The sequence below is a fragment of the Dreissena polymorpha genome, chromosome 10 (genome assembly GCF_020536995.1).
Source record: "Dreissena polymorpha isolate Duluth1 chromosome 10, UMN_Dpol_1.0, whole genome shotgun sequence".
Classification (NCBI taxonomy): Eukaryota; Metazoa; Mollusca; class Bivalvia; order Myida; family Dreissenidae; genus Dreissena; species Dreissena polymorpha.
The window spans coordinates 20,054,930-20,076,033 of record NC_068364.1 but is presented as its reverse complement, the minus strand read 5'-3'; the positions used below and the strand labels follow the sequence as shown (position 1 = coordinate 20,076,033).

At 36.0% G+C, this 21,104-nt stretch overlaps 1 protein-coding gene across 1 annotated transcript in view; it reads left to right on the top strand.

The window, feature by feature from the left end:
• LOC127848268 (myosin-2 heavy chain-like) overlaps positions 1-21,104 on the top strand; it is a 28,537-nt gene that overhangs the window by 1,967 nt on the left and 5,466 nt on the right. Inside the window, exons 2-11 of the mRNA XM_052380635.1 lie at positions 6,422-6,555; positions 6,884-7,021; positions 10,033-10,205; positions 11,010-11,082; positions 11,638-11,734; positions 12,826-12,982; positions 15,457-15,608; positions 15,931-16,067; positions 17,942-18,058; positions 18,556-18,819. Of these exons, the coding sequence (XP_052236595.1) occupies positions 6,422-6,555; positions 6,884-7,021; positions 10,033-10,205; positions 11,010-11,082; positions 11,638-11,734; positions 12,826-12,982; positions 15,457-15,608; positions 15,931-16,067; positions 17,942-18,058; positions 18,556-18,819 (1,442 nt within the window). The remainder of the gene's footprint in view (positions 1-6,421; positions 6,556-6,883; positions 7,022-10,032; positions 10,206-11,009; positions 11,083-11,637; positions 11,735-12,825; positions 12,983-15,456; positions 15,609-15,930; positions 16,068-17,941; positions 18,059-18,555; positions 18,820-21,104) is intronic.

Sequence of the window (21,104 nt, the reverse complement as noted above, 5' to 3'; positions counted from 1 at the left end):
AATTTATTTTGTAATACATACATGTCCCTCACTTGTTTTGTATCTATATTCAATGATTGCATCATAAAATGATAGCAGGTAAGCTGTTAAAGACGTGTGTCCTGTCGACGACACACTTAAGCAGTGCTGCAACTAGGATTTGAACAGGGCTAATTTTGTCAAAATAGCACTTTAGTAAAGTTTAACGTGTGCTGTTTGGTTCAGTGCTCCAGCTAGGCCTAAATTGAAGGGCGCCCCGCCCTGACCCTCCGAACCTCCGCCCTGCCCTTCCTAGGCCCCCCCCCCCCCTGCCCTTAAAAAAATATTTTTATTGTTTTAAATATGATAATTAATAAATCTCTTATAATAAATTATTACGTTGAAATTAATTTATTTTATTGTAGACATTATATTTGAATGGTTTAATAATAATAGGAATAATATATTCTATCAATTCTTGATATCATATAAATTAACATGCTTAATTTTTTATTTCAACAGGAAGCATTCCAGAAACGCCAGCGCGCTCGAAAGTGCCCTTTTGACAAAATACTGCATGTGGAAAGTGCCCTTTTGACAAAAAGCTCCACTGCCCTTTTCAAATCCTAGCTGGAGCACTGCCGGTGCATATAACATTGTGTACCTGAATTACCAGAATTTTACACGATGTCAATTTAGTAAAGCAAATTGATCTTAGCCATCAAAATACCACAGTCTGTAATTCATATAAAAAACGTGTTATACAATTTTAATTGCATAGGCCCATTCTTCTAAGAATTAGTATCTTTAATAAGAAATATTATTAACACAATAAAAGATGTGTCGTGAAATTATCAAATTAAAGTTTTTTTTGTAAATGAGGACAGTTTCAGTTGTAATTATTGTTGCATTAGCTGGCTTTTGATACAAGGTTCTTTTAACTTCCTGTTAGATTAGTTAGGTATTTTTGCTTCTCTGTGCCAACAAAATTTCCTAATTGTTTAACATGCATTTCTTCAAAATCAATATAAAATATGCTTGCATGTAATTATGCCAATGAATAGCATCTCACAGGTGTATGCCGTTAAATCATTTTGGCACTCATTATTTTCCCAGGGTATTGGTTTATTAATCTTAGCCTTTTGTCAATGTTGAACTAATGTTCTATTTTTTGACTGATAACAGTTGTTTTGCTGAATTCCTCTCCTCTGCATAAAGAATGTTCGCTTGTAATACCCTGACTTTATTTAACCCTTCCCCTATAAGAAGCGAAGTGAAAATGGCTTTTGCAACCAGCATAAAACCAGAACAGCCTGCGAGTAACTCGCAGTCTGTTCAGGTTTTATGCTGTTTGCTGCTCTTCACAGTCTTCAGTAACTAAGGGTTGGAAATGAAGCCTTTAAAACTTGAAATTAGTAAGAAAGGAATTTATTTATATATGACTCCCTAGAGGACTACAAATGCGTAAAAATGTGGTAAAGGGTTAATTCTTCGATTTTTGTCCCTAACAATTTTCCATTTGTGTTTAAAAAAGAAAGAAGAAATGACTTAGTTCTGTGGTCCCTTTGCCCTTTGAAGTAATTAACCAAAATTAACGGTAAAGAAATGCTCTCAGATAACTAAAAGCAACTACAGCTTATCAGTGTATTTTTCCATCATTTTAGAAATGGGGCCGGTTCCATTTGGATTAGGGAAAATTGCGTGGTAGAATTTATATAAGCCATTTGTGGAAAATGGGAAAATAAATACTTTTTTTAGCTTGGGAATGACCCCAAAATTCAACCAAGAAAACACCATTTCTGTTTAATTAGAAGTAGAGTTCAGACAGCAAACTATCTCAATCCATGATAACTTTAAAACTCAGTTGTAAAAAAAGCAGTACCGGTATTAAAGAAAAAAAAATACTAAAATGATTTTGCAAGTCATAACAAATCCTTGTCCATACAGAAAGCCAATTTCAAACGTTACATCATATGCATTTCAGTGGTCAAGTTCTTAGAGGAACACTTTCTCTCCAGTGTTTTTTTTCCACCATTTTGGAAATGAGGCCTTTGGATTTGCAAAAACCGCTGCATTTTGATTAAAATTGGGAAATTAGAGTTGTTGTTTTGTTAACAAATTCTTAAAAATTGAGAATAAAACTGTTTTCCATATTATATTTTTAATATTATATTTGCCAATGTTCAACTTAAAGAGCTTAATTGGAGATGAACTAAATGTGGAGATCTAATGTGGAGATCTAAAATAAAAAGTGTTGTTTTTTTTTTAAACTCTCAATTGGGAATTTTGAACGAAAAATAAACACTCTCTCCATTGTCACATAACATCTAAATGACCTAGTATTAAGATATGGTTGACTGCCAAATATCTAGCATAAGGACAAAGGTCCAGAATATGCTTGCATAGTTAGTGATGAACTTTGGGACTTCTTTGTTGAACAGTACTGAACTGTACACAATCTACAATGTGACTCAATATTTATATAGATCGATTCATTGTGGTGTGACTGGAAAGCAGGTTTACACACAGTGTTGGGGTTTAATCCAAATGCAAAATCGTTTGCAATAATTTTGTAAAATACCTTTTTAATAAGGGAATTGTTCTCAGGTGGGCATTAAGCATGTAAATCATAACAAAATGTGCATACTTATGTAAAGTAGTGATAAATGTGTTCACAAAACAAGAATTTATTGTCATATTGTTCTAAAAAATAATAAAATATATAGGACAAATTTATAAAAATTCACAAAAGGCTTCTATAACAAATAGGGAATATTTGACTTTTTGACATTTCAAAACATATTTCTAAAAGGGTCTAAAATATTTTTCATGTTTGTTTTTTCAATTCAAGCCCAAATTATATACAGGATCTGATAGCTATGATAATTAATTCTTGACTTCATGTCTATAAATTTGATAGCTATGATAATGAATTCTTGACTTCATAGGCTTCCTATGACATAACTTATCTCCAAATAATGTATTTAATGGCATTATTTATTTAGGCACTCAGTGAAATATTTTTCAACATTCTTCAGACTCAAACCACATTGCAGCTCTAAATGCCTCCTGAATTAAACATACATGTACCTTGCACAGCATTTTGCATACTTGGATTCTTTAAATTCTTTAGGCCAAAAAAAAAAGTCTGTTTCCGGTCGCCCGACCATGTCTCCCGAATTTTTTAGTGGGATTGCCAAAAAAAAACAACAAAAAAACACTAATAATAATTTTTTTTACAAAATTGTGTGTTCATTTTCGTTCATATAAGATGTAATATCAAGCAAACAAAGTATATATATACATGTATTTCTTATTATAAGCTTTAGTAGCCTTCTGTTCTAGTACCCCCCCCCCCCCAAAAAAAATAAAATAAAAAATTCCTACCTATCGACCCTGTTTTTTTTCCCCAAGGAGACCAGAAATGGACCTATTTTTTTATTTTGGCCTTATACTGCTTATACTGGTAGCATATCATTCCACACTTTTATTTGTGAAATTTTAACTGTATGGACCGGCATTGTGAACTCAAGGTCATATAAACCCCCAATCCTATAAATTTGTAATTGATCAGGTGATGATATAATGGCTTATCTGATCCATTACTTTTTACTTCATTTAAGTGTCTTTTGAATGGATTGGGCTAAATTGTCATGCTTATTTATAGACACAAATACCACACAAGAGTTAAGTTTTAATTGGCTGTGGTAACAGATTTCAAGCTACAAATGATTGTACTGAGTTTGCAGTTTTGTGCATATTTCAAAGGAGTGATGTTGTAATACAATTTCTAAACAGATATTGAAATCCTTACATTTCAATCATGGCCGATGGTAAGGTAATAGTTGTTAAACTTTGGTGTTTTCATTTCAAATCTTTTCTTTGTGTTTGTTCTCTTTATCTGACTAAATGGGTGTATCCAATTAAGTGTAACAGAGATGTCACGATTTCTATTTTGTATAATTTTTGTGAGCTTGATATAGTTTGTTTAAATGAATGATCTTTAAATAACCACCACACTGTGGATGAACATGGACAATAATTTTTCTTTATGTTTTATCTTCACCTTCCTTCTAAGGCTTTCTTTTAAAACAATCCTTGTTTTTGAAAATGATAGATATGAAATACTATTTATTGTTACAGTAAATCCTAATGTTGTGGCTCTATTTGCATTACTATTGTGATGAATCAATTTGCATTTATTTCCCATTAAGGTCTTTTCTACCAAAATACTGGTAATTTAATACTGTTTACAAATGGAAATTAAGTGATAATGTAAATGTTAAATGTATATGCATTATGATCCATAAAAAAATTGTTTCTTTGAAAATTACTCTTAAATCTTTAAATAAATGCTTTAGCTGGGTAACTTTAATCTATGTAGTTGTTCACATTAGTAATATATCAACAGGAGTTAAGACGTCTTACAACCATCTTAGGTAGATGTAATATATTCACTTACTAAGTGGTTCGATATCAATATAGTTCTAGTGAAGTGTGTCCCAGTAATGCATCATTTTCACCAGTGTCATCTTTTGATGGCTTCAATTAAAGGGACGGATTTTCGTAATAACAAAATATATCAGAAGTAGAAGTAAAAACTAACTCTTACTTAAATATATGGTGTAAATGGTTGACAACCCTTGAATAAGGGTCAATGTTATTTATATGGTGTAAATGGTTGACAACACTTGAATAAGGGTCAATGCTATATATATATGGTGTAAATGGTTGACAACACTTGAATAAGGGTCAATGTTATATATATGGTGTAAATGGTTGAAATCACTTGAATAAGGGTCAATGCTATATATATATGGTGTAAATGGTTGACAACACTTGAATAAGGGTCAATGTTATATACATGTATATGGTGTAAATGGTTGACAGAACTTGAATAAGGGTCAATGTTATATATATGGTGTAAATGGTTGACAACACTTAAATAAGGGTCAATGTTATATATATGGTGTAAATGGTTGACAACACTTAAATAAGGGTCAATATTATATATATGGTGTAAATGGTTGACAACACTTGAATAAGGGTCAATGTTATAATTGTTGAGTTGCGAGTGTCAGGGTGGATAGATCGGTTGGTACAGTGCTGTACTTCAAATTCAAGGATGGCTGGTTCATTCCTCGGCCCGTCCACATTACTTGTATGATGACTGTGTCATTTTGCCTATACCTCTGATTTAAATAGGGCGGTTGTCAGTTACAAACACAAGTACCGGGTATGTGCACAAAGAAGCTGTCGCCGTGGCGAAGTAGATAAATATTATGGTGTCCGCCTAGCGATGGGGACCTTACAGGTTCATATCCCATTGGGAGCATTCCTTTGATCTCCCCCAAAGACACCAAGTGCTGGTTATTATCCCAGGAAATAGACTCAAGAGCGTTTCAATGAGCAAAAGGCTTTCTAGGCAATTAGCTAAAATAATGGAAAGTGTGAGTTAGTTAACTGTCTGCCGTAAGGCGTTATATGACTAAAATAGTGTTGAAAATGATAAAAAACCCATCTTAATTTTAATTAGAAACTAACAAACAAACAGAGTTGAAAGCGCAGGAAATTGGAATAGGCATTTACATGTTTGGAATGATAAGCACTGGGTAAGGAATATACGCCCAGAGTTATTTTCTTCAGGCTTTTTCCGCTCAATTTTGGGAAAATGCCACACTGGAATTTTGGAAATTTCGCGTCGTGAAAACCCCAATTTTGGGAAAAAAAATAATCGCAAAATTGGCTCAATTGGGAAAAATTATCGCATGTAAATAGTGTTTCTTATATTTCAAAGAAGCCGTTAACTGGTAAATAACGACTATTTCGATAACTTATTATTAAAATTTTACAAAATATTATGAACATGTGTGATAAGTGCAGGTTTTTTAATCTGAATTTGGGGAAAAGGCCTGGCCTTTTTTGAGTTGAAAAAAATAGCGCGAAGCGCCGGATTTTGAGGAAAATAAGGAAAGTCTTAAATAGTCATTAACATATTTTACAGTTTTTAAAACAAATTCAAGGCAACAGATAATTTAATTATGCAATTATTTTCTACACCGGATCAGGTTAACTTATATAAATTAAGGTAAAAAAAAAATATTTTTTTTGGGGGGGGGGGAATTGGGATTTTTTTTTTTCAATTGGGGAAAAAACAACCAGATTTGCATTGGGAATGGGGCCGAATTTCGGACCCGTGGCATAGGGCGGAAAAAGCCTGTTCTTTCTGCATAACGCTCGGAAAATGTTTCTTACTATAATTTTGAGATAATAATTGCAAAATACGCATTTTGATGATATGAAGTATAAAGTATATTATCGATTAGGCTTTCCAGTAACATTTGCATCAAAATGATGCAAGGCAGGTAATATGTATTTGAGTCAAAAGTGAGAAAAATCCAAAATGTTTGCATCATAAAGCAGGATTCTGCTTCAATGAAATCCATGAATTTTCTGTGGCTAGGTTCTGATAGCCTCAATTGCTCCCAGACGACCAACGAGTTGAGACATGCCCTGTTGCGTCCACCAAATAAGAAGAGGTTTGATGAAGAAAAAGAGGAAATCATGAGGGAAATTCAAGTAAAAGACCAAGAACTGGTAAATGATTTTGCGTTGTGATTTTTTCGCTTTTCAGATTATTTCTTTCTTTTGAATGCTGTGATGGCGATCTGAATGAAACTATTTTAGAATGGTGATGTATGGTAAGCCTTTATGATGTAAGAAAAAAAAGGTTGAAAGAATGCCACCACAGTCATATTTCTTCATAAATTTTAATATTATAAAGCAACAGTCTAATAAAAGAAAAGCAAGGCCAAAATTAATTGCATGAAAAAACAGGGTTTTTAAAAAATAATAAAATTGAAATATTCACACACACAATAGTCAAGACTTTAGTAATAAATACATGTACCTGTGTCTTTTACAGAAATCACTCGCAGCTGTAAGCCCAAATGCGAAGACAGCGCGACATAAAGAAATAAGACTCGAAAGGGAAGCTGCAATTGCCAAACGTAGAAATATTGATACAGAGCTAGCAACCCTGAAGCAGCAAATTACAGAGAAGGTAAATTATTGAAGAACACTGCATGTGCTCCAGCTCTGGTTTTAATCCATTTATGCCTAGCATCTAGAAAAAAGGCATTCTTTTAAGCAAACAGCGTAAACCCAGATGAGACGCCGCATGATGTGGCGTCTCATCAGGGTCTGCGCTGTTTGCTTAAAAGAATTTATGTAAGAAATATTCTAAATATAGAAATAAATATACTTAACAACTCTAATTTTGTAAATAAATTGATCCATTTTAGAAGGATGGGAGAGTTCACTAGGCATAAATGGCAGGCTGTCAAGCGGTCATACTTTTTCCTACTTTTTCCTACTATTTCCTACTTTTTCATCAGGATCCTACTTTTTCCTATTTTTTGACCAAATCTTCCTACTATTCCTACTTTTTCATTTTCAATGGAGAATATTTTTTTTTTAAAGAGTTAATTTAGTAAAACTTGCAGGATGAATGAATCTATGGCATGACTGTATCCCTGTTAATGTGCATTCATCTAGATGAGACCTGACAACCCATGCTGACTGTCTGCTAGCATCTCTTCAGGAGTATAAATATTTATTTCTTATGTAACTTTTAAAATTATTGACAATTTTTTTTTTGAAGTAACAATAGTGCCTTGTTTACTTCCTTAGCATTTGTACACTGCAGACTTCACTACCTTACACAGTTCCCAGTGATGCAAGAGCTGAGGGAACTCATTGTTTTTTCCAGTTTTATTTTGTTTCCATTGACAACAATTTGACCAAACCTTATGCATGTTTACATTATATTGCTGTTTGGAATGTAGAGATATAGAGATACATGTATTGTATGAGTGGTTATGTAATATGGAATTTATTACACAAGTTATTGGAAAAAAGATAAAACTGATGCTTTGCCGAGTTTTCATCATTTACAAATATAATGTAATAAATTCTGTATTACATGACAACGGATATGATGTTCTATTGATATCATAGGTACATCATGTTTAGTAATTAAATATAAATGCACAGAGCCTAAATGCCCTGATACATTTTTATGCTCCCGGTAGGGTGGCATATTGCAGTTGTACTGTCAGTCCGTTTGTCTGTCTGTCTGTGTGTGTGTGTCCGTCCGAAAACTTTAATATGGGCCATAACTTTTGCAATATTGAAGATAGCAACTTGATATTTGGCATGCATGTGTATCTCATGAAGCTGCACATTTTGAGTGGTGAAAGGTGAAGGTCATCCTTCAAGGTCAAAAGTTAAAAAATACAATCCAAGGGAAGTAATAAGCTTTAAAAGGGAGATAATTTCTAAACCTGCCAAATGATATATTGAAATTTTATTTCAAAGCTGCGCAATAGTGGGCATTGTGTTTCGGACAAACACAATTCTTGTCTAATGATGCCATTGCTAGTGAGGTAACTTCAAGGTGTTAAAGCGAAGTATTAAAATTATTAAACGGCATTATTACACTCCCGCAAAGTCATCAATAATGTAAAAGCCATTATTTGAAACTGGAATAAACAATGTAGTGCAACTGTTTCATTGCCCAATCAATGCTGTCATAAAAGATGTCAGGTGATAAGGTCCTATCTCCAGTTGCATAATCTGCTCTGCAATGACCAGTCATTTTGAATGTAACTTAAGTCATTATAACTGCACCCTATTGTCAATTTAAAGGTTTCACAATGTAGCTGTAGCAGAGCATTTACACTGCTTTATATACTAGTATTAATCTTGTACAACAAGTTGGTGTATCACTAAATAAATTTGGTCTTCTGCTTAAGGATATAACATGCACAATATAATTACCATTTTTATATCGATACACAGAAGACCTCTAACCACTTATTTGATGATACACCAAAATGAACAGCATCTAATTACATGTATACTTCTTTATCAGGGTAGCTTTGCTTGAAACTTAATTATCATAGATACACTATAAGTGCTAAAATTCCTAGTGGGAAAACAAAGTTTAACCCTTCATGGATGGAGAAGTTGGACAACAGTGGAAAAACACTGGGATCATGGTGCAAGAGAGATACCGGCAATTAGTTTGCAAGATATTGTACTGTCTGAATGAAGTCCATCTTGTAGTAATTCTGGTGCTAATCAACTTATAAGTCATGCAGATGGATAAAAACACAAGGAAAACATGAAATACATGCATGATAATTCACAAAAGCGTTTGTTTGGAAGTGCCCAAAAGCCAAGCAGCTCTCAGGGTTGTGGGGATAAATCTATCTGTATGCAAGTACATCCATCACACAAGGAACAGGTACAAAAGGCTGAAATCTTCTGGGCCCTTAAGGTAGCTTCAAGTGGGTATCCATACAGAACATGTGATGGCACTCCTGCTCTGTTTCAAGCTATGTTTCCTGGACCTGTGTCTAAAAAATAAGTATTATGTATTCCTACTTTTGAGGGAAAAGTTCCTACTTTTTCCTACTTTTTTCCTACTTTTCTTGCAAAAGTAGTTCCTATTTTTTCCTACTTTTTGAAAAAAGGTCACTTGACAGCCTGAAATGGGTTAAATTGTAGTTTTATTTCCTTCTCTCAACCATTCTTATATCAAGGGCATTTGAAACTTTGTGGTCATGTGGGGCTCTAAACTGTCACTGGGGCATATTAAACATTAAACATTTTTGTACATTTTAGAGGGCATTGATGTATTGATTATTGTTCAGCTGGCTCCCAATGATATATCTCATTACTTTACAAGTAAGTGATAGTCATGTGTGTATATAAATTTGGACACCTGCAAAAAAAGTGGAAAAAAAGCATGGGAATACCTAATATGGGGACCCTCCGGTAAGCAACACAAAAGTGTTTTGGGGATCATATTTGGGGACAGAATTCAGCCCCTTTCCCAATCTTAAAAAGAATATATTTTTCCCAAAGGACTGCTTAAAATTCACAACTGAAGGTTTTCACAATAATGTTTTTTTTATCCTGCCTCTGTTGCAAACATTGACCTCAAAGGCCCTTTTTGCCAAAAAACAACCTGCAAAGCTTATTGCATAGTACCATATCTTACCTCAGATGGGCCAGCTGTCACGCACAGAGTCAAACCTGCACATCAAGAATGAGCAGAAGATTGACGACACCATCAAGAAGCTTGAGTGGCAGCTGAGACAACAGAACTTCCGGCTCGCCGAGGAGCGCAGGATAGTGGCCGAGGTCGACAAACTGAAACGCTCCAAGAAATTCCTCGAGTAAGACCTAACCAATCGATTCATATTCTTAAGCCTAAAAATAAAGAATACTTTTAACCTTTTCCCACTCAGAATTAAAGTGAAAATGGCTATGTGCAAACAGCATAAAACCAGAACTGCCTGCGAGTAACTCACCCACTGTTCAGGTTTTAAGCTGTTTGCTGCTCATTAGTATCTGAGGGATCAGGGTTTTTTTCAACTTTTTGGGAATATAGCCCATGGCTTTGGATTTGGGAATTTTATCGGCATTCTCATGAAATTGGGAAAATAAATTCATTAGCCTTTTTTTCGACACGAAAAGTTCACAGATAAGGGAAATACTTAATTTGATATAACTCTTTATAATCATTCAAATTTAAAAAAACAAAATCATATAATACTTTGTTTGAGGTAATTGAATTAAAATTGAGATAAAATACACATTAGACACTTCTTTCTAAAAAAAAAAATTTTTAGTTTTTTTGTTTTTTGTAAATTGGGAATTTTTTGCAACATTTTGGGGAAAAAGTAGACTTTTTGGGATTGGGAACATAGCCGAATTTCGGCTATAAAATCGGGCCCAAAAAAAACCTGGGGATGGAAATGAAGCCTTAAAAATTGGATCTACATTGTAGTTAGAAAGGTCTTTAATTAAATTTAACTTTGTAAGGGACACAATGTGTCAAAATACGTATCTAAGTGATAAAGAGTTATAGACTTTAATGTACTAAAATGAAAATCAAGTTAAGCATGGCAGTTAACACCTATAATTTAGTTATTCTAAGTTAAGAGCAGTTAATATGTTAATATTCTGCCTGTTCCCAGAGAATACAACTCACAGAAGAAAGAAGTGGACAAGATGAGGGCAGCCCAGAAAAAGTTCAGAGAGGAAAAAGACGTAAGTAACTTATTGCATAAGCAGCACAAATATATAAGTTTGTGGAGCAAATAATATACATGTTTCTCGAGTACGGTAGTAACAGGTAGTTCTAAAATTTCTCATGCAAATTCGGAACAAAAACAACTCAGGCCATTGTTTCTTATCTTTCAAAAGGTCTTCAATCATATTGGATGTACATGTGTATATAAACAACATTTATATTCTCAAATATGATTTCATCTTTTCAAAAAGGCAAGAAAGAACTAAACTTACATTTGCATACATTAAGGAAACTTTTTTTTGTTCATAGAAACTTTTCTCTTTTAATTGTTTAGAATAACAAATCAAATATTTATATACTAAAATGGTCTTCCATTAGAAAAGTGAATGTTTTATTTTTATTTGTATTCCCTCTTCTATGGCCTGCCTCCTCCCAAACATCTCATAAAGTTAAGAAAAAAACAATGAATGGCCTTCTATCATAAACCAAAGAAAAAACAATTAATGGTCTTTTCTCATAAACCAAAGAATGAACAAATACTGGCATGAGTGTAGATTGACAACAAATTTCAGGTCATCCACCAGACAGTGTTCAGTTTGAACAAGCAGGAGGAAGAGCTTCGGAAAACAAGTCAGGACCAGAAAATGAAATATGAGGAGTGTAAAAGAGGTATGTAAACCAGTCAGGACCAGAAAATGAAATATGAGGAGTGTAAAAGAGGTATGTAAACCAGTCAGGACCAGAAAATAAAATATGAGGAGTGTAAAAAGGTATGTAAGCCAGTCAGGACCAGACAATGGATATGAAGAGTGTAAAAGAGGTATGTAAACCAGTCAGGACCCGAAAATAAAATATGAGGAGTGTAAAAGAGGTATGTAAACCAGTCAGGACCAGAAAATAGAATATGAGGAGTGTAAAAGAGGTATGTAAACCAGTCGGGTTTATTTCTCAGATACGCAATCTGACTCATTTGCAGTCCCTTAGAAAGTCTATTTAAATTTAAGACGTTTTTATCTAGAGTCAAGTTTTTAAGGTTTCATTTCCGACCTTAGCATACTGATGAGCAACAAACAGCATAAAACATTAACAGATTGTGAGTTACTTGCAGGCTGTTCTGGTTTTATGCTGGTTGCATGTAGCCATTTTCACTTTGCCTCTGAGCAATAAAGGGTTAAGGCTAATTGGTGATATTTTTTCATATTTTCACTTGTTTATGTTTGTAAAGGCAGATATTATTAGTCTTTTTAAACCTTGCCTGTCTGTTCTACCAAATTCTTGGTTAAACTCAAAATGTTTTGGTAGCATTACTAATGCTTACTTAAAAGCTTTGATTCTTGCTTAGATGATGTCTATAAACAATTAACACACCTATATCTCTGGACTTCGACATATTAACATGAGCGAATGAATCAAAATCATCAAATCTTCCACTTGGGGCATATTGGCATTTATTAAACCCAGCTTCTTGTTTTTAATGTTCAACTGTATATTTTTACACTATATTAGAGTCACGTACTGGGTAATATAGGCTTAATGCATGTTCATCAAGTGTCATCCCAGAACAGCCTGTACATATTGCACAGGCTAATCAGGGACCACATTTGCGCCTATACTGGATTTTTGTTAGAAAATACTGCCTTCAACAAGAAATACAATAATAGCGGAAAGTGTTTCCCCTTATACGCCTGAGCAGACTGTACAGGCTACCTGTAATCTGCATTAAGCCCTATTTCCCCATAACAAGGCTCATGAATTTTCAGAGTTGGACCGCCTGCATGAGAAGAAGCGGCAGCTGTTGTCAGAGCAACAGAGGTGCGAGAATGAGCTGAAGCAATGGAGGTCACGCAAGAGAAGTGAGAGCTTCCGTAGACGGGAGGAGCTACGTCTGGCCAAGGAGGAGCAATGGCAGAAAGAACAGTGCGTTTTGTTTTTAGCTCACCTGTCAAAGTGACATCTGTCACGAAGTGACATGGTGAGCCTATGTGACCGTGTGATGTCCGGCGTCCGTTGTGCATGTGTGCGTGCGTCCGTCAACAATTTGTTTGTGTAGACAGTAGAGGTCACAGTTTTCATCCAATCTTTATTAAATTTGGTCAGAATGTTTATCTTGATGAAATCTGGGTTGGGATTGTAGTTGGGTCATCTGGGGTCAAAAACTAGGCCACTAGGTCAAAAACTAGGTCACTAGGTCAAATAAAAGAAAAACCTTTTGTAGACAATAGAGGTCGCAGTTTTCATCCAATCTTTATGAAATTTGGTCAGAATGTTTATCTTGATGAAATCTGGGTTGGGATTGTATTTGGGTCATCTGGGGTCAAAAACTAGGTCACTAGGTCAAATAATAGAAAAAACGTCAACAATTTGTTTGTGTGGACTGTAGAGGTCACAGTTTTCATCCAATCTTTATGAAATTTAGTCAGAATGTTTAGCTTGATGAAATCTGGGTTAGGATTGTATTTGGGTCATCTGGGGTCAAAAACTAGGTCACTAGGTCAAAAACTAGGTCACTAGGTAAAATAATAGAAAAACCTTGTGTAGACAACAGAGGGTGCAGTGTTCATCCAATCTTTATGAAATTTGGTCAGAATGTTTATCTTGATGAAATCTGGGTTGGGATTGTATTTGAATCATCTGGTGTCAAAAACTAGGTCACTAGGTCAAATAATAGAAAACCCTTGTGTAGATAATAGATGTCACAGTTTTCATCCAATCTTTATGAAATTTGGTCAGAATGTTTGTCTTGATGAAATCTGGGTTGGGATTGTATTTGGGTCATCTTGGGTCAAAAACTAGGTCACTAGGTAAAAAAATAGAGAAACCTTGTCTAGACAATAGAGGTCACAGTTTTCATCCAATCTTAATAAAATTTGATCAGAATGTTTATCTTGATGAAATCTGTGTTGGGATTGTATTTAGGTCACCTGGGGTCAAAAACTGGGTCAATAGGTCAAATATTAGAAAAAACTTGTGTAGACAATAGAGGTCACAGTGTTCATCCAATCTTTATGAAATTTGGTCAGAATGTTTATCTTGATGAAATCTGGGTTGGGATTGTATTTTGGTCATCTGGGGTTAAAAACAAGGTCAATAGGTAAAATAAAATTAAAACCTTGTGTATACAATAGAGGTCACAGTTTTCATCCAATCTTTATGAAATTTGGTCAGAATGTTTATCTTGATAAAATCTGGATTGGGATTGTATTTGGGTCATCTGGGGTCAGAAACTAGGTCACTAGGTAAATCATAGAAAACCCTTGTGTAGACAATAGAGGTCACAGATTTCATCAGATCTTAATTAAATATTGTCAGAATGTTTGTCTTGTTAAAATCTGTGTTGGGATTGAATTTGGGTCATCTAGGGTCAAAAACTATGTCACTAGGTCAAATTAAAAAAAACAACTTTTGTAGACAGTAGAGGTCACAGTTTTCATCCAAACTTAATTAAATTTGGCCAGAATGTTTATCTTGATGAAATCTGGGTTGGGATTGTATTTGGGTAATCTGTTGGGTCAAAAACTAGGTCACTAGGTCAAATCATAGAAAAACCTTGTGTAGACAATAGAAGTCATAGTTTTCATCTGATCTTAATGAAGTATGGTCAGAATGTTTATCTTGATAATATCTGATTTTGAATCGTATATGGGTCATCTGGGGTCAAAAATTAAGTCACCGGGCCAATTCTAGTAAAACCTTGTGTAGATGAAAGAGGTCACAGTTTTCATCTCGTCTTAATGACATTTTGTCACAATGTATTAATTAATGAAATCTTTCTTGGGATTATATATGGGTCTGATAAAATTTAAGTTGATGTAGCAAGGTTAGTCAGGTGAGCAATTCAGGGCCATCATGGCCCTCTTGTTGCTTTATTGAGACTGGTTTAGCTTCTTAACATTTTATGCATGTATATTCTTACCAAAAAATTAACAAATACAGAGCTGCTGTGTTTTTATATTCTGACAGACACACAACTACCATCTTCTCTATACAAATTAGACATTAACCCATTTATGCCTAGTGGACTTTCCCATCCTTGTAAATTGGATCAATGTATTTCCAAAATTAGGGATGTCTAGTATATTTATTTCTACATTTAGAATATTTCTTAGAGAAATTCCTTTAAGCAAACAGCGCATCAGATTCATCCGGCGTCTCATCTGGGTTTACCCTGTTTGCCAAGGCCTTTTTTCTAGACGCTAGGCATAAATGGGTTAAGTATTGAAGAGCTCCTGTTTGTTCAAGAACTTGACCACTAAACATGCGATGTTCAAGTGTAATGCTGGATAATAATGGTTTATATTGCAGATTAATTGGAAATTAAATATTGATTAAATCACACGCCTATGTTGGAAGATGTTTTTTCACAGTGATGACATATTTGCTGGTGTTTACAGACTGGAATTCGAGAAATATCGTCAGCCATTTGAGGATGAGATAAACCTCTGTAACACACTGATCAGTTATGTGCAGCGCTACGTAGAGAAAGATGACTCAGCATATTTAGCGAGTCCACGGGAAGAGAATCCCCACCCACCCTTGGGAAGCAGTAAGTGCCATCATGGAATACAGTTGTTTAACTTCTGTACATTACCATGTATAACGAGTTTTACATTGAAACAACAGCTATTCTGAATGCTAATTTGCTAAAAAATAATTGTGTTATAGTAAATATCCACAATAGTTGTAGTGTGCATTATACAAGGTTGGGCATTATACATGGTTGCATGTAAATCATGGGAAAGTACAGTATTGCTAGTGGTGAAATAAAAATATTGATTTTGCAAGGTTTTGAGATAAAACTTAACACACATGCATTAAGACATATTTTCTGAAAACTAGGCTCTTATAATTTTCCCTCCCTTCCATAGGTAGCTCATTTGGCCCAGCAGACAGTCTAGATGATGGCAAGTTCGTGCTACTAAAGAAATCAGAGGAGCCTAGCGTTGACTACGCTGTGGGGAACCGACCCCGAAGATCCAGCAAGAAGAGCAGGAAACTCTCTGGGGTAAGTGGTTGTTGTCTAGTGTTTTGTGATTTGATAACAGTAAGATAGTGCACAATTATTTGACTTGATGGCCATTGGATATGGTCTGATATCTATTGGTATAAGAAGAATTTAATGACCAAGTGGTGTAGTGGATATGGTGTCTAGCAATCGGGAGGTCATGGGTTGGATCATAAATGTGGGAGCGTTCTTGAGCTCTCCCCCATGGACACCAAGTACTGGTTCTAGTCCCAAGAAACGGACTTGAGAGTATTTCAAATAAGCCTTAGGCTTTTTATGTAATCAAGCTGAAATAAATGGGTTTAAACTAACAAGATACATACTGTGGAACCATTTATTTTCGCCAGCACGAAATTTGTCATTTAAAAAATAGACTTTTTTGTCAGCACTTAAATTTGCCTATTCCTGACTTTGAAAAAAATATAAATAAAAAATGCTTCAGTCAATACCTGATTTGTTTCTAAAACATGTCCAAAATATATCGCGGTTGCGATAAATTGTAGTGAGGAAAGAGGGAGGACACTTGAGAGTCACTTGCAGGAGGTGGGGCCTGTTTGTCACATGTCAATATACTAGTCTTTTGTTACAGGTGATCAGTAATGGGCCCCCATTAATGTATCATTATTATGATAAGCAGATTAGTGGGACCAAATAACCGTTAGCGAGTGTTTGAAACAGTGAAGCCAATTGCCAATTTGTGTTATTCATTTACTATCATTGCCAAACTAATAACAATCTTACCTTTATCGACGCAAATTAGAGAAGATGCGAACATTATTGGTTATAATAAGTGTTAGCTAAATATTTGGTCAGGTCTCAATAAAGTTTCAAGAGTTTTGCATTGTAAATATTTGATTACTTTGAGTACAGTAATTTGTCTTACATGTCGCTTTTAATAATGTCAATGAATTTAGCAAATTTAAATAAATACACTTAACTCCAATATAACGCATATGACGGGGACCAAGTCTCGAAAATGTGTTAAAAAAATTTCATAAACACAAACAAACCCCATTGTTCGGAAGTGTAAAATTAACACTGCATTATGGGACGGCAGTTTCATAGGGCACTGTTCAGATTTAATTGTAACAACCAAGGGAAGAGTGAGTTAAAATTAGATTGAATGCAATAGGACAATAGGATACAAAGCTATGTTTTATTGCATCATACTCAGTCATTCGAAAAACGTGCTTCCCGGGGATTTTCTGAAAATTGCGCGAAAATGAAAGTGAATTTCTGTAAACAATTGCCATACGTTTGGATGGAACTAATCATCATATTTGCTTATTTCTCTTTACCTGTTATGTTTTCAATTCCTACATGTAACAATTATTTGGAAGATCTATCGTAAAATTTGTGAAAGTTGTCAATTAATAAAAAGATCGATAGCCCATAAACGAAACACAAGCTATGTTCACACCTGTATCGTAGTTTAACGCTGTATTTGTAATCAATGCGGGAAATGTATATCAGTCAGGTGTTGATCATACATCCTCATCTTTTAGTTTTGTTTATTGTCTTTGACTGAATCCGCTGCGTGGAGGCTGTATAATCTGCAACAACACTGAAAAACACAATGCACACAATGGGTAATAAAGTTGTTAACAATAAGCGCTCATCAATACTATTCTACCTAAACGAAGTCAACGCAGTGGATACAGCTGTACTGCACACGCGTTTTACAGCAATGTCATGTGTCAGTTAAGTACACTGTGTAATAGACACCCCTTTGTGTCAAAACCAGATTATCTTGATTTCGAAACAGTCGGAATATGTATGCGTTGATTACGTTGGATTTTAATGCCTCATTTCTTCGGTAATTCAGTCTTAATTTTCTTCAAATATCTTTGTAGCAGTGTTTGTTTTATCTTCAGACCAAGCCGTTGCCCCACACACCACAGATCCTGAAGCAGTTCTCCTCCCTGAAGCTGGAAGCCCCTGGCAACGTCTCCAAGGTGCAGAGCACGCTTGATCAGCTGACCGAGAGAAAGGTGACACTCCACTCACTTTCTGGTTTGAAAATTAGTAGTATGTGAGCCTTGCTCTGAGAAAGTGGGGGCTAAATGCATGTGCTTAAAGTGCTGTCCCAGATTAGACTGTGAAGGCCGCACAGGCTAATCTGACACGACCCTTTCCGCCTAAATAGGATTTTGGTTTAGAAAGAGACTTCTTTCAAATGAAAAATACTATAAGAGGGGAAAGTGTCTTCCCTGATTTGGGACGACACTTTCCGCACAAGCATTAAGCCCTTTTTTCCCCATAGTCCAGCTCATATATGTATAGTATTAAATTGAGGCAATCTTTGAATGAGTCCGTAATCATGGTTGCATGTCTCTGTCTTTTAAAATTGGATCTGAATTGAAATTTCTGGGTAAGGAGAGGATATATGCCAACTCTAAGTGTACTATAAGTTATAGTATACTTACATTGAAGTTCATTTGCTTTCTTTAAATTTAAGTTCAACCCATACCTGAAATTTCTCCTGCAGAAATACTTTGAAGAGCAGGCAGCCCTGAAGTCCCGTCAGATGTTGGGCAACCTTAACAGCTCATTCAGTGGGTCCATGACAGGAACCCTGGACTCACCGATGCGTGAGCGGGCGACCACGTGGGGGATGTTCGAGATGCCGCCTGCCATATTGGAGACCCGGACGCCCAGTGACACCGGGGAGAGTGGGATCCACGACATGTCCCGCCAGGCCAGCAAGACTGAGAGCTCTGAGAGCACGGCCGAGGTCTCCCATTGTGATCAGGTGAGAGGCATGAGTGGTCTTCCATTGTGATCAGGTGAGGGGCATAAGTTGTCTCCCATTGTGATCAGGTGAGAGGCATGAGTGGTCTTCCATTGTGATCAGGCGAGAGGCATGAGTGGTCTCCCATTGTGATCAGGCGAGAGGCATGTGTGGTCTCCCATTGTGATCAGGTGAGAGGCATGAGTGGTCTCCTATTGTGATCAGGTGAGAGGCATGAGTGGTCTCCCATTGTGATCAGGTGAGAGGCATGAGTGGTCTCCCATTGTGATCAGGTGAGAGGCATGAGTGGTCTCCCATTGTGGTCTCCCATTGTGATCTGGTGAGAGGCATGAGTGGTCTCTCATTGTAATCAGGTGAGAGGCATGAGTGGTCTCCCATTGTGATCAGGTGAGAGGCATGAGTGGTCACCCATTGTGATCAGTTGGCGTTAGGTGTAGGATTTCCTTGAAGCTGTCTGGTTAGGGGAGTGGTAAATACACGCTCTTCTCACAAAGGCCACCGGGGTTTGATCCCTGCTACCGGAAGCACGTTAGTTTGGTTGGTGGTCTACACATTTTGAAATCTAGGGGTTATGAAGAAAAAAAATTGGACTCAAGTGCCCAACTTTACCTTTTACCACTTAGATACGTATTTTGACCATTTTTAAGTCCCTTAGAAAGTTTAATTTACTTAAAGACTTTTCTTACAAGATTCAAGTTTAAAGGCTTCATTTTCAACCCTTAGATACTGATGAAAGGGTTACATGGAAAATAAAATAGAAACAAATAATCACAAGTCTATGGTTTGCACGTAGCCATTTTGAGTGGGAAAGGATTAAAAACGTCTTGATATCTGGTCTGACAAGGGCCAATCTCTAGGAGGTTTCGTAAGTGAGAAACACAATTATCGTGCATCGTCATTTAAAAAATAATCAACCAATATTGCTGTACCTGATGAATGCAAGTTATGTCATTATACCCCCACAAACGAAGTTAAGGGGGGTATATAGGAGTGAAAATGTCAGTCGGTCGGTCAGTCAGTCCGTATTACCCGGTAAGTGTCCACTCTCTAAGCTATGTCATTATATCCCCACAAACGAAGTTAAGGGGGGTATATAGGAGTGAACTTGTCAGTCGGTCGGTCGGTCTGTCCGTATTACCCGGTAAGTGTCCGCTCTCTAATTCAAGTAGTTTTCATCCGATCTTCACCAAACTTGGTCAGAAGTTGTTTCTAGATGATGTCTAGGTCAAGTTTGAATATGGGTCATGCCAGGTCAAAATCTAGGTCACGGGGTAACTTAGTGCGTTTTAAACCTCACCATGTTGTCCGCTCTCTAATTATCCCCCGCCAGAGGCAGAGGGATATTGTTTTGGCGTTGTCCGTCCGGCCGTCCGGCACTTTTGTGTCCGGAGCCATATCTTGGAAGTGCTTTGGCGGATTTCATTGAAACTTCGTATGAGTATATATATGCATAAGAGGATGATGCACGCCAAATGGCATTGTACACCATCTGTTAAAAACAGAGTAATGACCCTTTGTATCTTGAAAAAATGCTTTTTACTATAGGCACTTTTGTGTCCGGAGCCATATCTTGGAAGTGCTTCGGCGGATTTCATTGAAACTTGGTATGAGTATATATATGCATAAGAGGATGATGCACGCCAAATAGCATTGTACACCATCTGTTAAAAACAGAGTTATGGCCCTTTGCATCTTGAAAAAATGCTTTTTACTATAGGCACTTTTGTGTCCGGAGCCATATCTTGGAAGTGCTTCGGCGGATTTCATTGAAACTTGGTATGAGTATATATATGCATAAGAGGATGATGCACGCCAAATGGCATTGTATACCATCTGTTAAAAAACAGAGTTATGGCCCTTTGTATCTTGAAAAAATGCTTTTTACTATAGGCACTTTTGTGTCCGGAGCCATATCTTGGAAGTGCTTTGGCGGATTTCATTGAAACTTGGTATGAGTATATATATATGGATAAGAAGATGATGCACGCCAAATGACATTGTACACCATCTGTTAATTACAGAGTTATGGCCCTTTGTATCTTGAAAAAATGCTTTTTTCAGTATCAACCCTTTTGTGTCAAGAAGAATATGGGCGGGGGATATCAATTCAACGAATTTGCTTGTTCAAGTAGTTTTCATCCAATCCTCACCAAACTTGGTCACAAGTTTTATCTAAATGATCCTTAGGACAAGTTTGAACATGGGCCATTCTGGGCCTAAAACTAGGTCACAGGGTCACTTAGTGCGTTTTTAGCTCATCTATTTTTTGAAAAAAAATTATGAGC